The 15,350-nt window shown below is 36.4% G+C and overlaps 1 protein-coding gene across 1 annotated transcript; it reads right to left on the bottom strand.

Moving 5' to 3' along the window:
- Nucleotides 1-2,167: 2,167 nt before the first annotated feature.
- On the bottom strand, nucleotides 2,168-8,927 carry LOC589065 (protein FRG1). Its single transcript, XM_030980603.1, has 8 exons — nucleotides 8,727-8,927; nucleotides 7,754-7,845; nucleotides 7,180-7,305; nucleotides 6,074-6,246; nucleotides 5,332-5,436; nucleotides 4,643-4,734; nucleotides 3,913-4,023; nucleotides 2,168-2,453 (listed from the first exon to the last, which is right to left on the bottom strand). Exons 1-8 carry the CDS (start codon nucleotides 8,789-8,791, stop codon nucleotides 2,417-2,419), a joined length of 801 nt encoding a protein of 266 aa, XP_030836463.1. The 5' UTR covers nucleotides 8,792-8,927; the 3' UTR covers nucleotides 2,168-2,416.
- Between the last annotated feature and the right edge of the window lie 6,423 nt (nucleotides 8,928-15,350).

Below are 15,350 nucleotides of genomic sequence, written 5' to 3'. Positions count from 1 at the left end.
AAGAGAACGTAGCTGGCGCTCGACTTTATTCGGGAACTTGGATCCATATCCGGATTGGATCAACTACATGTATTTTTTTTATCCATAACTAATTAACTATCTGTAACTTCAAACTTGCAATATGATATTAATATTTTCGTCGTGTGATACACCTCCCTACTTGTTTCACCCTATCATCTTACTCCCCATCTTTATTATTTGTTCTTTTTAATTCTCTAATTTAATTCCACCGAGTCTCTCTTTGCCCGACTTGATTTTCTCTCCTAATTGTGTTTGTAACTTTCTTTAGATCTGGATTTCCTCTCCCAATCTCTTGATCTTCCATTTCTCTACGGTGTTTCCCTCCATCCATTTCTCGATTCCCCCCTCCCTCCCGCCAATCTCTACCACTCTATATACCTCCCTCTTACCCTATCCCCTATTGTTGTTGTTGTTTTGTTTTTTACTTCTCCTAGCTTCCTCATATCTACTTATCTCTTTCAACCATTCTCTTCATTCGATCTGCTTTTCAACTCCACTCTCACGCTCTATGTATATTGCATTTCTCTACACATCTCCTAGCTGTATATTCTAATACATCTTCCTTTCCCTGCAGAATCTATGTCATATTTCCAACAGTCTATCTCTCCTCAAGAGTACTGATCCATCCCTCTACAACCATGCAGCCCCCTCACGTCCATCCCTGTATCAAAATATCTGTTTACCTCCCCTCCCCCCATTAGTCTTGATTGTGCAATTTTTCCCACACATCTATATATTTACTCATTAATTTTTCATTAATCTACTCTCACTCTCCATCTCTCTCTCTCTCTTTGTTCCATTACCTTTCTAGTGCTCCTTCCTACCTTATAAAACCCTCACTCTATCTTTATACTTTCTCTTCTTTTCATCTTTCCCCCCCCCCCCTTTAAATTTATTTTCATATTTCATACCACTTTCCTGTTCTAATCCTACAGTTCATCTCACATCACCTTGCTCACGATACACCAATAAAATACCTTAATATTTAAAGCTAGATTTCAAACGTCTCTTTTATACAAGTACTTTACATTTCTTTACAGTGATGAATAACATTGTACATAAAAAATATTTCAAATGCATCTGCACATGAATCTTTACATTTCTTGATATATCAAAGCTTGAGAAATATATTTACCATCTACATTTCCTTTTCATCTATGAATTCAAAGGCAAAAAAATCCCCCCACCCCCCCCCCCCCAAAAAAAAAATTGTGTGAATTGACCTAGCCAATCCTCCTGGTTTAAAAAAAAAGGGAATAGGCCTACACACAAAAAAAAGATCAGGTCACCATACCTCTACTTAATTATATTTCTGTATAATAATTTACCACACAGAGTATGTGGAAGGCTTGTTATTTGTTTTTAATTTCATTCCAAGATTCCTTTAAAAAAAAGTAGCTTGATTCTTTTAATGTTTTTGTCTTCTCTTTGAGTGAATATCACATAAATATATATTTTTCATAGTAAAAAGGAGTCTGAACATAGAAGGAGGGTTCAAATATTAAGGGACATCTAATTTGATCCATGTCATGTAATCAAACAAATTTACAATCATTCTCTTTTGAGTATAAAAATATAAACAAGTTTAATTGTCATACCTACACAATATTTCACATATACCTGTATTTTCTTCTTTCTTCATCAATCTGGGGGGTGTTTCATAAAGCTGTTCGTAAAGTTACGCATGACTTTACGAACCACTTGAATATGAAGTGCCAGATAGGATGCCCAAAGTTTTTTCTGATGTTTTAACAAAGTGTGACTATATTTCCAATAACCTCAATTAAATTATGGCAAAAATATATACTTTGCATTAAAAATGTTTGTTATAATAAGAATATTAATATACATCTGAACAGTCCAACTTGAGTTGATGCAGTTAAAAATGATTGAGCATCCCATTTGGCTTTTCATATTTAAGTCATTCGTAAAGTCACGCGTAACTTTACGAACAGCTTTATGAAACACCCCCCTGGGGCAACAACTTCACACAATAAAATGTTGATTTAAAAAAAAAAAAATTAAAATATATATCACTCTATGACTACATAGAGTAGAGAGAGGGAAAATGATATGATAACATTTTAATGACGTCTATAAGTGAAAAGTATTCAAAAAGCACATGTACAAGTTTAATGAAATCTAGGCCGAGACACAATAAATTGACCCATCTATCAGAAAGGGTCCTTTCCAAGAGTGTACATGCTTAAAATTTAATACTCTGCACACCAGAGCAGATTTTTCAAGACTAATCGGATATAGTTCATGATTCCTTGAGCCAAGCATACATCAGCTGGACCACTGGGAATAGTTCAGCATTCCGGTCCAGGTCTCACCTACGGGGTTGGGACCAGACAGGTAGATTGCAACAGTGGAGTACACCAGACAGCATGGGTCATTTGCAGTATCGGTCAGCTTTCATCTTCTCTCTCCTACATGAATAAAGAATAAATAAATTAATTTAAAAAAAATTATCTCCACATTACAAAAAACAAGTACTGAATGTGAATAAATCATATAGATCTATGGTAAAAAAAATGAAAGCAAAGATAAGACACTCAATATCACATTTGGCATCTGTGAACTACAAAAAAAAAAAAAAAAAAAAAGTGTATGATTAAAGGTACAGACCAGTTATGGTCATGCGATTGCATTGTAAAAGAAACATTGTGGAATCGATCAGAAAAGGTTGATCATTTTTTGAAATTGGGGCGTTTCCAATACTGGTCTTTACCTTTAAATGAATGATTTAAAAACTAGATGGAATTCGACTGCGCGCAGTCGAAAATGATGCCTCCGTCATAGAGCAATTTTACAAACCAAAACAGAAGAAAATTTTCAAATTCAAGTTCAATTGTAATCCATTAACAGGTTCTCAGAATATCGTGATTACAAACAATTTCTCATATACATATATGACCCTTTGAACTTTGACCTCATGATCCTAATATCTACTCATATCCAGAGTTAAATAGTAATCCATCTGTCAGTTCTAATGAGAATGCGTTCACAAGCTATTTTTGCATACATAATGAGCCCATGACCTTGGACCTTATGAACCAAGAATCTACACAGTTCATTGGCTCTGCAAGATACATAAATGATCTAAGTTTGGCAGGAATCCATCAATCTGTTCTAATGATAACGCGATCACAAGCTGTTTTTGCATACATAATGGGCGCTGTGACCTTTGACCTTTGACCTCGTTACCCAAAATCTAATAAGTTCATCGGCTCTGCAAGTAACATACATGACCTAAGTTTGGCAGGAATCCATCAATCGGTTCTTGAGATAACGCGATCACAAGCTGTTTTTGCATACATAATGAGCCCTGTGACCTTTGACCTTTGACCTCGTGACCCCAAAATCTAATCAGTTCATTGGCTCTGCAAGATACATACATGACCAAAGTTTGGCAGGAATCCACCTATCGGTTCTTCAGATAACGCGATCACGAGCCGTTTTGCATACATAATGAGCCCTGTGACCTTTGACCTTTGACCTCGTGACCCCAAAATCTAATCAGTTCATCGACTCTACAAGATACATACAAGACCAAAGTTTGGTAGGAATCCATTGATCCGTTCTTCAGATAACGTGATCACGAGAACGGGACGTACGTACAGACGTACGTACAGACGTACGGACGGACAGACGGACGGACAACCCGAAAACATAATGCCTCCGGCTACTTCGTAACGGAGGCATAAAAAAATCATGTCACCTGTTCAAAAGCAAAAGGACGTTAACTCTGTGTATATGAGTTTATGCCCTTCTGTCTCCAAAAGACGATGTGCAGATCTACTGAAATATTTACATAAAATAAATGGCAGCGACAAATGAATAAACCATTTTCAATTCCTTTCAATCACATCAGTAAAGTTACTTTACCTGTCTAGAAGTGCTTCATGCAACTTTCCCTTCTCCCTAGCATTTGAGAGACCTGTCCTCTCTCCTTCGTTGATGATCATCCTGTGATCCTGAAAACTCTGAAACTTCTTCCTGCAATAAAAATGGATATTTTTTAGAGTGAGTGGAAAGTTGTTTAAAGGAAAGTTTCATATTATCTTTGCTTCCATGTAATGGGACTAATATTTGTTCCTTAATAATTAGACTTCTACAATGATATTAATTACATGTTCTGACTCATTTTTTACTTCACCAGGAGAGTTGAGCCATATTATTTCAGATTCAGATAAATTCAGAAAATTGGCTTTGTACTTCAGGCAAACAATGGACATGAATGAAAACAATTTGTATAGAAAAGGATTATCTCCATACATTTTGCTCATATACCATTTTGAACTCATGCTCCCTTTTGAGATTTATTTCCTAGCTCACTCAATTTTGTAATAATCACAATTCTTCTAAAGTGCAGAAATATGTATATTTGTGATTATACCAACACCATAATTTCCTTGTTAATTCTTTCCCAGTATTTCCTTAGTTCACATACCTATAGCGAGCATTAATATGGAAAAAATAATTATGAAGAGTTTTGGGCACAATGGGAGGGGAGGGGGAAGAAATGCAATTTCTCTTTCAAATGAATATTATTTCACTGATTTAAAAAAAAAAGTCAAATCTAATGTCAAATTTCTATTTTATCGATCTGACTTACACATAGCTGACCTCACATTCCCTGAGGTCACCTTTTCCTTCCTCAGGCAGATCATCTTTTTTCTTCTTCACCAGAGGCTCATCACTTCTTATCTAGAAATATAAAATACAAAATTTGTAAATATTTGTAAATGTATATTTTTGTAGAACCACAAATGCCATTGTTTTCAAAAGTGATATGACATATGAAACTCAAACACACTTATATCATGATGGATATAAACTGAAAAGCTAAAGACACCCTACACTAACCATCTTCAGTCCAAATCTAGTCCAAATCTAGTCCAAATCTATGTCTTGAGCTCTCGAAAACTTATAGATATGATGTGAGTTTGGTTCAAAATCAAAAGCTCATTGTTGATTTTCACGTTTTACCTTCAATGAAATGTTCACGAGAGAAAATCGTTAGTATTTGGATATACCATTATCATTTTGGATGAGATTGTTTTAGTGTTTTTAAATCCATGATGCTGGAGACCCAGCAATATATTTTGACTCTTGAAGCTTAGATCTCAGCTTTATGCAACACATTACAGCACCATTTAATAATGCACTATATGCAATTCATCACCACAAAACCAACCCAAATAATGCACATTGTATATAAATTTGTGTGCAATTGCTTCTTGCTAAAAAGATGATTTGAAATATGCAAAAATTATTTTTTGGGGGAAATGAAAGTTGACTTACTACAATCATCTCATCAGGTCCTGCCTTGGTACTTGTCGCCATCAGTTCACCTTCATCATTGCATGACACAAAGCAGTTATTGTATGCCAGCATAGCAAGGTTACCCTTAATCACAAAATGCAGAGAGAAAACATTAATTACAAAAAAGTGCACCAATCCCCAAATATTCAGTTTGCTCTGTATGTTATGGACTCCACAATGACGTTCGATACTCAAAATACCAGCATAAAATATTACTTTGGTAAAGAGATATTACGAGTGTAAATACCCAAACTGCACTATTTATGCTACTTAATACCAGGTATGAATAAATTGACATGCTAACATTTGCTGCATATGAACTCCATGTATGCTTCAATAATGGGTCAACTAGATGGTTTTTTAATTGTCAACCATTTGAATATCTCATATAGCTTGGGGAATAACTTAATGTCTTGTTATAATGCACAAATTATTGTTTTTAATGCTTGGTCCCATTTAACAATTTGGGGATTCAATTCTTTGTTTTGAACAATTTGAATTTAGGTTCCTTCTTTTCAATACCACCGAATTAGTTCTTAAAGCCTGTCTGCACTAGTTTGGCCAGGGCCCATTCGACCTTCCTGCAAGCTCTCAAATAACGTAAGAAAAAGGTGATCATGGGGGACCAACAGGCACCGATTAGGCATTGTTTGCTATATAGAGGGCGCAAGTAACTGCAAGTAGTATAGTGGGGCTTTAAGAAAATAATAATTATACTTACATCTTGAAAAACGGGTTCAAAGAGTTCCCTTGGTCCCATGGCATCCGACCTGCCGACCACTCTCTTCTTATCATCCACACCGAGGAACTTGCCATAGCCACTCTTGAAGGCTATCTTAGTATCGGACATTGGGATGGCAGTGATCTGCTCTGGGGGTGCTGGGCCTTCAACAGCTGTGAGGAGTGAAATGAGAAGAGGAACAAAATGTGAATTTCAATTTCAATTCAGTTCAATAATGATATTATCATGCTTTCATGAATGGATTGTGTTGATTGTACCGTCACAAAGCTGTACAGCTCTCATACAGAATAAAGGCCGTGTACAGCACAAGGGTCACAAACTCACAGTGATATTGAAATACAGTGATCCACGTTCATCTTTTAAATGTTAACAGATTTCTGAAGAGCCATCCAAAGAAACCAAGGTGTAAAGTGGGCATTGTAGGCAATATTTAATATGGGTCACAAAAAAACTAACTGTAATATGCGAGTAGCCAGATGCTAACTCTATATATATATATATATATATATATATATATATATATATATATATATATATATATATATATATATATATATTTTACCTCTTTATATTTGTGGACAATACACTTACTAAACTTAAGAGGAATTTTAAAAGCCTTTAATAATGAGGATATGTTGTTGTTTCACCATTAACAATTAAATGGGTTTGTAAACTACATGATTGCCAGTCAATCATTTGTCTTTCAAATCACTTGGATTGGGAGAGTCTGAAAAGAGATACAGAAATATTTTGAGCACTAAAGTCTAAAAAAATTATACCAGGCACTAGGACACCACTAGCATATAAAACAAAAAATGGCATCCCTGTTGAATCGAAAAAGCTGTATGAAAAGAGAATATTGAATCAATCAATCATTTATCAGTTGCGTGTTTTATATGTTGAAGAACTTTACAATATATATCAAGACATTGAATAGGACTTATATACTACCTCTACTGTGTTTGATAATTTCTATAACTATCAAATAATTGTATTTCTAACATTTTTAAAGGTTAAATTTTAAGAATTGCATTTGTTTCTTTTCATTGGGAAGCAACATCTCTAACTTTACCGTTCATACTTACCGGTTTTGTGAGGAGCTCCTAATGTGAAGAGACCATTGTCCATTGAAAAGAGAAATGTCTTTGGACCCATTTCTATCGCAACATTTCCCTTGATGTTTCGGAATTCAGTAACCGCCCACCAGCCACCTATAAACAAAATCAATGAGAGAATATCAAGATAAAAGGACACAATAAAGATGAATTGCATAAACTTTAAAAACACAAACGATACAGGGATGACTTTATTATTTTGACCAATAACCACTGACATGTATATTGTAATTGTAAAGCGAAATAGTACAAGACTGAAAAGAATCATGTAAATGATCAAACAACATACAGCATCATCTTCTGAGGGAACAGATCAATCTATTCAAAAGAATACCGGTATGAACTTGTGAATAATTAAACATACAATTGTATATACACGACTCAATTTCATTTTTGCAGAGGGCATTTATGATGAGCTTCAAAAGTGATTTGGCAATATGACACATTGGTTAGCAAGAATGAATTTTACAAAAAATACAGTTTCATTTTCCAATTTTACCCTTTTAACATTTTTTTACTTCATAAATAAGAAGAATTTATTCACCATGTTCCTCTGCATCTTTTGTTTTCTCGCTACTAGCCTGCCCTCCTTCTTCATGTTCTCTCTTTCGCTTCTTCTTGTGCTTCTTTGAACTTCTGGAGATTGGATGAATATAATTCAGAAATCAATCAAAGACATAGATACGACTATGAGACAAAAAGTTATAATCAAATGTGAGTTCTGTAAAAGAAAAGGTAGTAACGATTAGATCCAAGTTAGAATTAGATCTAGTGTAAATAATCAGATCTGATTGTTACACGTCTGTAAATACACACACGTAGGTAGTAGTAGCAGTACTATTTATTTTAGTAGTAGATCTACACTGTATCAGTAAGGCAGTACGTCCGGTTAGTACGCACGTACGTACCTCGGCTCTAACTCTATCTAACTGTCTATGTCTGATAAACTTTGATTTAAGTTGTTGACAATGTAAATCACTAAATAAATCATAAATGTAATTTAAGTCTTAGGACTCAATTAAGTTAATAATATTAATCACAAAGACTTAAAGTAGACCCTAATGTAGTAATAATCAACATAATTAACAACATATCTGGTCATATAATAAGGGAATATGGGTGAAGTAGTTGAACATGAAATTGAATTGAGCATTGCATTGATGCACAGTCATCATTTCAGTGCAGTGGTCATGACATTGTCATTGACAACTGACACTACACTGTTTGCATGGCCATGGTTTGTTGTTAATGTTACTTGTTATTTGTGTCAACACTCAAAATCAGGAAGAAGCGCATACATTTCGAATTTGGAAGTGCGACGATTACCGGCAATCTCACAATAATAGACTTCCGAAATCGATATTCTTCCGAATTACGACTAGGTAGTCTAGACTACGATTTGGTTAGAATCAGCGCCGCTGATGCTGACCCTCGCCAGCGCAGCGGCCCGAATGAGAACGGGGCTTCGCTCCGCTCCGCGCTGCATGCTGCAGCAGCAAAAATCAAATGACACTTACGATTTACGATCAGAGCTTCCCTTTAATTTAAGCTTTCCAACTTTCACAGATGTGTACTCTGACATCGTTTAATTGCAGATTTGCTGCCTTTTCGCTGGATTAAATTAAAAATTTAAAGTTTAAAGGTGATTTCGTTTGTGAAAATAGAAGCTTTAACTTTCCCTTTGTTGTCGAAAGGCTATGAAATGGTTATTACAAGAGACAAATAGCAATTGGAAAATGCGGCAGTTTGTAACTTCCAACTTTGAAACTTGTTTAATTTATACGTATTTTTATTTCCTAGCTGACAGAATGACGGGAGTAAAATTATATAGGTTCCTCACATGCCTGGCAGGACCCGATTATCTTATTTTATAAGAAATAAAAGATCATCAGCAAACCGGAGGACCTATTTAAGGCCCCACATTCAAAATAATGTTGAGGATCGAGACAGAAAAACAACATAATTAGCAAACAATTACAAAATAAATTAGCTATAATTGCATTTTTAATCGTTGACGTTAGAATTTAGATGCTTGAATGACTTAAAATGCAAGAGATTACAAATAAAGCATAATTGTCTGCTTACATTATAATTTGAATAGTCATTCAAAATGCCTAATTCATGGACAAGGGCCTGCAGTCAAGCGTGTCAGGGATCGATGTATATGTCAAACTATTCAAAGCAATAATAGCCTCTATTAAAACATAAATTACTCGTCTGGTACAAAGAATTTTTTAATAAAACTGACATTTGACAGCCTTCTCAATCCAGCCATCTGTATTTATTGACGCCCAGTGCAGCTGGGAAATAAGTTTTGCTCCCCTGCCCACTCCCCACTCCGTGAGAAATCGGCTTGATTTATAGGCCCAGAGGGCCTAGCTGCTTCCCAGCATGAGTCATTATACAGTGGCGGATCCAGGGGGGGGGCCGAAACGGCCGCGGCCCCCCCTATTGGCGGCGCAAAAAAAAGGAAGAGAAAAAAAGAGGGAAAAAAGAGGGAAAAGGGAAGAGAAAAAAGAAAGGAGAAGAGGAGAAAAAAAAAGGAGAAGAGAAAAGAAAGGAGGAGAGAAAGAAAAAAAGAAGAGAAAAGAAAAGAGAAGAGAAAAGATAACGAAATTATTGAATAGAGGGGGGCCGGGCCGGCCGCATAAAATCTCGAGCCGCGGATTCAAAGTTAAACGTTAAGAACAGCCCCTGCGCTACAAAGGTCATCACTCTTAAGTGAGAAATTTAAAAGGGCACAAGTTATATACTCAACAGTCAAATTTTAGATTAACGGTAGGGCCGCTTCACAACTCTTATATTGCCCTTCATTTGAATTCAGCTCATACCAACTCGCTTGTGCTTGTATTTGAACTCATGTTGGTAGTAATCATGGACAGGGGCGGCAATCCTGGGCCCGATAGGGGGACACGTCCCCCAGGAAATTTAGAAATATAGCTAGAAAGAAATATAGCGGAAAGAAGGTATATATTGGGCTCAGGGATTTTCTAGAATGCATAATTTCAGCATTCAACATTGCAAAATCTCGCTTGGTCGCTACGCCCCGGCCGGCCGCGGCCCTCGCCCGATAACACAAAATTGTGACGCTCCCGGCCGTGATTTATCCATGGTTGGTGTAATAGATCTTTTTTCCATTTCATTTCTACTAACCTAATTGTGTGCCATCACAATCCTGATTGTTTCATTTCCCCTTTAAAGCAGGCACGTAGCCAGGGCGGTAGGGGCAGTAAGATGACATAGGACGAAAAAGGAGCAGACAAAGAAACATTTTTGAAAATTCTGACAAGTCGAAAACGGTACAACGAATCGTCTTCTTTCTCTAATAATTTAATGAAATGTCAAAGCTTTCGCGCATCGCTCGGGAGGGGGCAACTGAATTCAGACAAGGATTGGGAGTCGAGAATGGTAAAACGAATCGTCTTCTTTGTCTAATAGTTTAATGAAACGTCAGAAGTTTACGCGCTACGCGCGGGCCGGGAAAAACTGAATTCATACAAGGATTTAGAGTCGAGAATGGAACAACGAATCGTCTTCTTTCTATAATAATTTAATGAAACGTCAACGTGATTCGCGCGGAAGGGCGGGGGGGGGGAGGGTGGCTGAATTCAGTCAAGTTATAAGAGTCGAGAATGGTACAACAAATCTTCTTTCTCTAATAATTAATGAAAGGTCAAAGCTTCCGCGCTTTGCGCGGGCGGGAGGAAATTGAATTCATACAAGGATTAAGAGTCGAGAATTGTACAACGAATCGTCTTCTTTCTCTAATAATTTAATGAAACGTCAAAGCTTCCACGTTTCGCGCGGGAGGGGGGGGGGAACTGCATTCTAACAAGGATTAAGAGTCGAGAATGTTACAACGAATCGTCTTCTTTCTCTAATAATTTAATGAAACGTCAAAGCTTCCTGAAAACTGATTTCAGACAAGGATTAGGAGTCTAGAACGGTACAACGAATCATCTTTTTTCTCTAATAATTTCAATTTAACCTATAAAAGTTCAAAGCTTCCGCGCTTTGGGCGGGAGGGGGGGGGGAATTCAGACAAGGAATACGAGTCGAGAATGGTACAACAAATCGTGTTCCTTCTCTTATAATTTAATGAAACGTCAAAGCTTCCGCGCTTCGCGCGAGAGGGGGAAAACTGAATTCAGACAAGGAATACGAGTCGAAAATGGTACAACAAACCGTCTTCCTTCTCTAATAATTTAATGAAACGTCAAAGCTTCCTCGCTTTGCGCGGGAGGGGGAAAACTGAATTCAGACAAGGATTAAGAGTCTAGAACGGAACAACAAATCGTCTTCCTTCTCTAATAATTTAATGAAACGTCAAAGCTTCAAAGGGAGAAACTGAATTCAGACAAGGATCAAGAGTCTAGAATGGTACAACGAATTACCTTTCTCTAATAATTTCAATTTAAACTATAAAAGGTCAAAGCTTCCGCGCTTTGCGCGGGTGAGGGAAAACTGAATTCAGACAAGGAATTCTAGTCGAGAATGGTACAACAAATCGTCTTCTTTCTCTAATAATTTAATGAAACGTCAAAGCTTCCGCGCTTTGCGCGGGAGGGGGAAAACTGAATTCAGACAAGGATTAAGAGTCTAGAACGGTACAACGAAAAGTCTTCTTTCTCTAATAATTTAATGAAACGTCAAAGCTTCCGCGCTTCGCGCGGGAGGGGGAAAACTGAATTCAGACAAGGAATACGAGTCGAGAACGGTAAAACAAATCGTCTTCTTTCTCTAATAATTAATGAAAGGGCAAAGCTTCCGCGCTTCGCGCGTAATGGGGGGGGGGGGGGGAGGGGAGTGATATGAGTTTTTTGATATCTTTTCTCGTTTATTTTGGTGATAAATAACACTTTCACAATATTATGCTCAAATTGTTGCTCGCTCGCTTCGCTCACTAGCCGAATTGTGAAACCAGAAAATTACTTTTTCGGGAAAGAGGCCATAGCCCCCCCCCCCCCCCCCCCCCCCCGATGAAAATGTCAAAAGTTGTACCGGTATGGTGCTTCTAATATGACCTTGAAAAAAACCGGTCTGCGCAATTTTGAAATTTCCGGCCCCCCCTATTGGAAAATCCTGGATCCGCGCCTGATTATATACAAATATTTTTATGTAATAAAAATATCCCCCATGCAGGCCTACCCCCACTTCCATTAACAGTAGACCTACTCCTGAAAAAAATACTGTGAAGAATATCAGTTGCTCAACTCTTCAACCCCTCCCAAGGCCGAGAAATATCATTTAATGTACAGGGCATATGGGATTCCCTGAATATGTCCAACTTAATTGGGACCCAAACTTGCAGACTCATGCTCACAATCCTCGATCTGAAGGCAGTTGCGAGAAAAGAGTTTAAAACATGCAATATACATTGTATATAATATTTTTCTAGAAATCACTGGGATCTTTGTTGGTTTCTGTTTCTGGTCCGTTGTTTATATTATAGGCGATGATCATTGGTTAACCCATACCAATCCCAGTCAAATTTAATTATGAAGATATATATGATACCCAATATCTGGCATAGCAGAAATAGTGTAATGAATCCCAAAGGTTTAATAATGCAGAATCTAAATGGAATCTTTTAAATTCACGACCAGTCACTGACCCACGGTCCACAGATTAAAGTGTGAAAGCTTTTTGAAAGATACCATAGTATTAAATCGAAAGCAAACTTGAGCTGCTAGATTCCAGAATTTCGACGTGATTTTTTTCCCCAGAAAGAATCAATCATATTTTGGTAATAAATGACGGTATTTCACGACGAAGTGGAAATAGAAGACTTTGAATATGACGAAGAAACGGAAATATATCACTATCCTTGTCCGTGTGGTGACAGATTTGAGATAACGAAGGTAAATGAAGGCTTTATTTTTGTACCATTTTTGTTCAGTCCCATATGCTCTATTTGGCGATGTATTTTTTGTTACTATCAATGCACATGCATATGGACACGAATGTTAGTTGTTACATGAAATGAACCGAAATTTTATGTCATTTTTTTCTCCCAACTTTCACTTTAATTATGTGTTGAGTGGGATTATTAATTATACTTTCTTTAAAAATAAACACAATTCATGTACAGATAATCCCCAATTCCGGCAAAATGGCAAATATCCGAAGCGAAGGCCGAATTTGGACGCGGACCGGGCGTCGGTGGTTTCGGACTTTCGGTACTGCCGCATAATGCATACGGAAGTCCTCACATGGCCATATCCATGTACTTATCAGGTTCAATTTTTCTTATACTTGTCCTTGGTCTTTACATTCCAGACTTCTCAGACTGTTCATGTTATTTCTTTAGTCGCTAGTCTCATCATTTTGTTTTTGTATTTAGATCTAGAAATTTGTATTTATTTTTAAAGAAAATATGAAAACAAAAAAATAGTTTTGAGTAGCTTCATAATTGAAGATGTGAATCTTTTTTTGAAAATAATGCATATATTACGTTATTACAATATGCATTTTTTTTTTATTCTTCTTCTCCTCCTCCTCCTCCTTCTTCCCAATAGGAAGCTCTTAGTGATGGGGAAGAAGTTGCAACATGTCCAAGCTGTTCGTTGATTCTAAAGGTCATTTATGACTTGGTAAGTATACCAGAGAATATACCTGCTGTAGGCCCTGATAAATATAAAAACAAGTCAGACTCAACACACACAAAAAGGAACACCCCTCCCCCAACAACAAAAAACAAAGACAACAGCAAGACCAGAAACAACAAAAAAAAGAATCAAATTTTCTTCAATTGTAAACATTCATCTATTAAGAAAAATTATGATCTCTGTTATTAAGTCTCTTTGTTAAAGTCTTCATATTTTATTAACAATATATATTACCTTTATTTAATCAAATTATCTAAGCACATTAAAATAACATTGATTGAACCCCCCCCCCCCCCTCGAAAAATTTAAATGTTCATACATGGAACCACCAGCAAGGAAAAGATTTACTTCATAATGGTTCATATGTTACTCTTTCTGTCTTTGAATTTTTTTTTTAAGACAAACAATCCATTACTTTGGGGTAATAATGGGGTTCTTATCACTTTTCAAGAATACCTTTAAATAGACTCCAAGCGAAACTCTAATTAAGTTCATCTATTTTTAACAAAGAGTATTAAATATCAATATTTTTTCACATCTTTATAGGAGGACTTCATGGAGGGAGAAGAAGTAGCTGCACCATCAAAGACAGGACTTGAAAAGGTTTGACCCAGAAATGTGTCTTCTACAATAACATCATGGATAGAGATGACCACTATCTGTGATGGTACATGTCACTTAGCTAACCGAGAGGTCTGACTAGGAAAGTATGAGAGAGTGTCAAGTGTCTGTGTGGGTGTGTCTACTGATACTGAGCATTAATGACGCCTCATTCAGATATACACCCTATGCTGCTGTACATCATCTTGGAAAGTGTTGTGGCATAATCAAATGACATTTGCTCTATTTTTGTCACAGATGTGTATATCATACCACATACATGTAGATCACAGTGTATGCATAGGGTCCTAGGTTGCACCAGCTATTTTTTTTAAATCCTGATTTGCATACATTTACTAATAGTCTGATACAAAATTGTTTTTATTATTTATTGCAGCAGATCTGAACGAGGCTCTTAGAGTTGCAATTTAGAGGCCACTTTATTTAGAGATCAGCATATAAAGGACAGGTATATTTGAGATTATTCTCATGTGAACCTATTTTTTAATATACAAATGCAATAATGTTTATACTTCAAAGTGTTATAGGAGGAATTAGCACATAATTCACAAGTTTAGAATTGTCTAAAGCCATATATTTCATGCTTCCACTTTGTGTTTAATTCTGCATTTTACAAAGTTGCTTGCTCTGACTCACTTTCATCCAAGACAAGAAGAGAGTCCAAAAAACAAATGCAAGTTACCAAAACAAAATGCTGATAAATCTGTATGTCTGTGTGACATATTAGTGTTGAGTGAGGTGGATAATGCCACTCATGTTTCTGACCATTCCAAAACTTTTTGGTTTAATTCATGAATTAACTTTATTATGATTCCACTCAAATCACCTGTTAATATGATAACTTGATGCGATACTGTTAATATGATAACTTGTTCACCAACTTTTTTAATAGACTTCAGGCAGGGTATAGTT

This window comes from Strongylocentrotus purpuratus, unplaced genomic scaffold (assembly GCF_000002235.5).
Source record: "Strongylocentrotus purpuratus isolate Spur 01 unplaced genomic scaffold, Spur_5.0 spur5_scaffold_11, whole genome shotgun sequence".
Classification (NCBI taxonomy): domain Eukaryota; kingdom Metazoa; phylum Echinodermata; class Echinoidea; order Camarodonta; family Strongylocentrotidae; genus Strongylocentrotus; species Strongylocentrotus purpuratus.
Note: the sequence above shows the minus strand (reverse complement) of the source record. Positions and strands in the feature narration are given on the sequence as shown.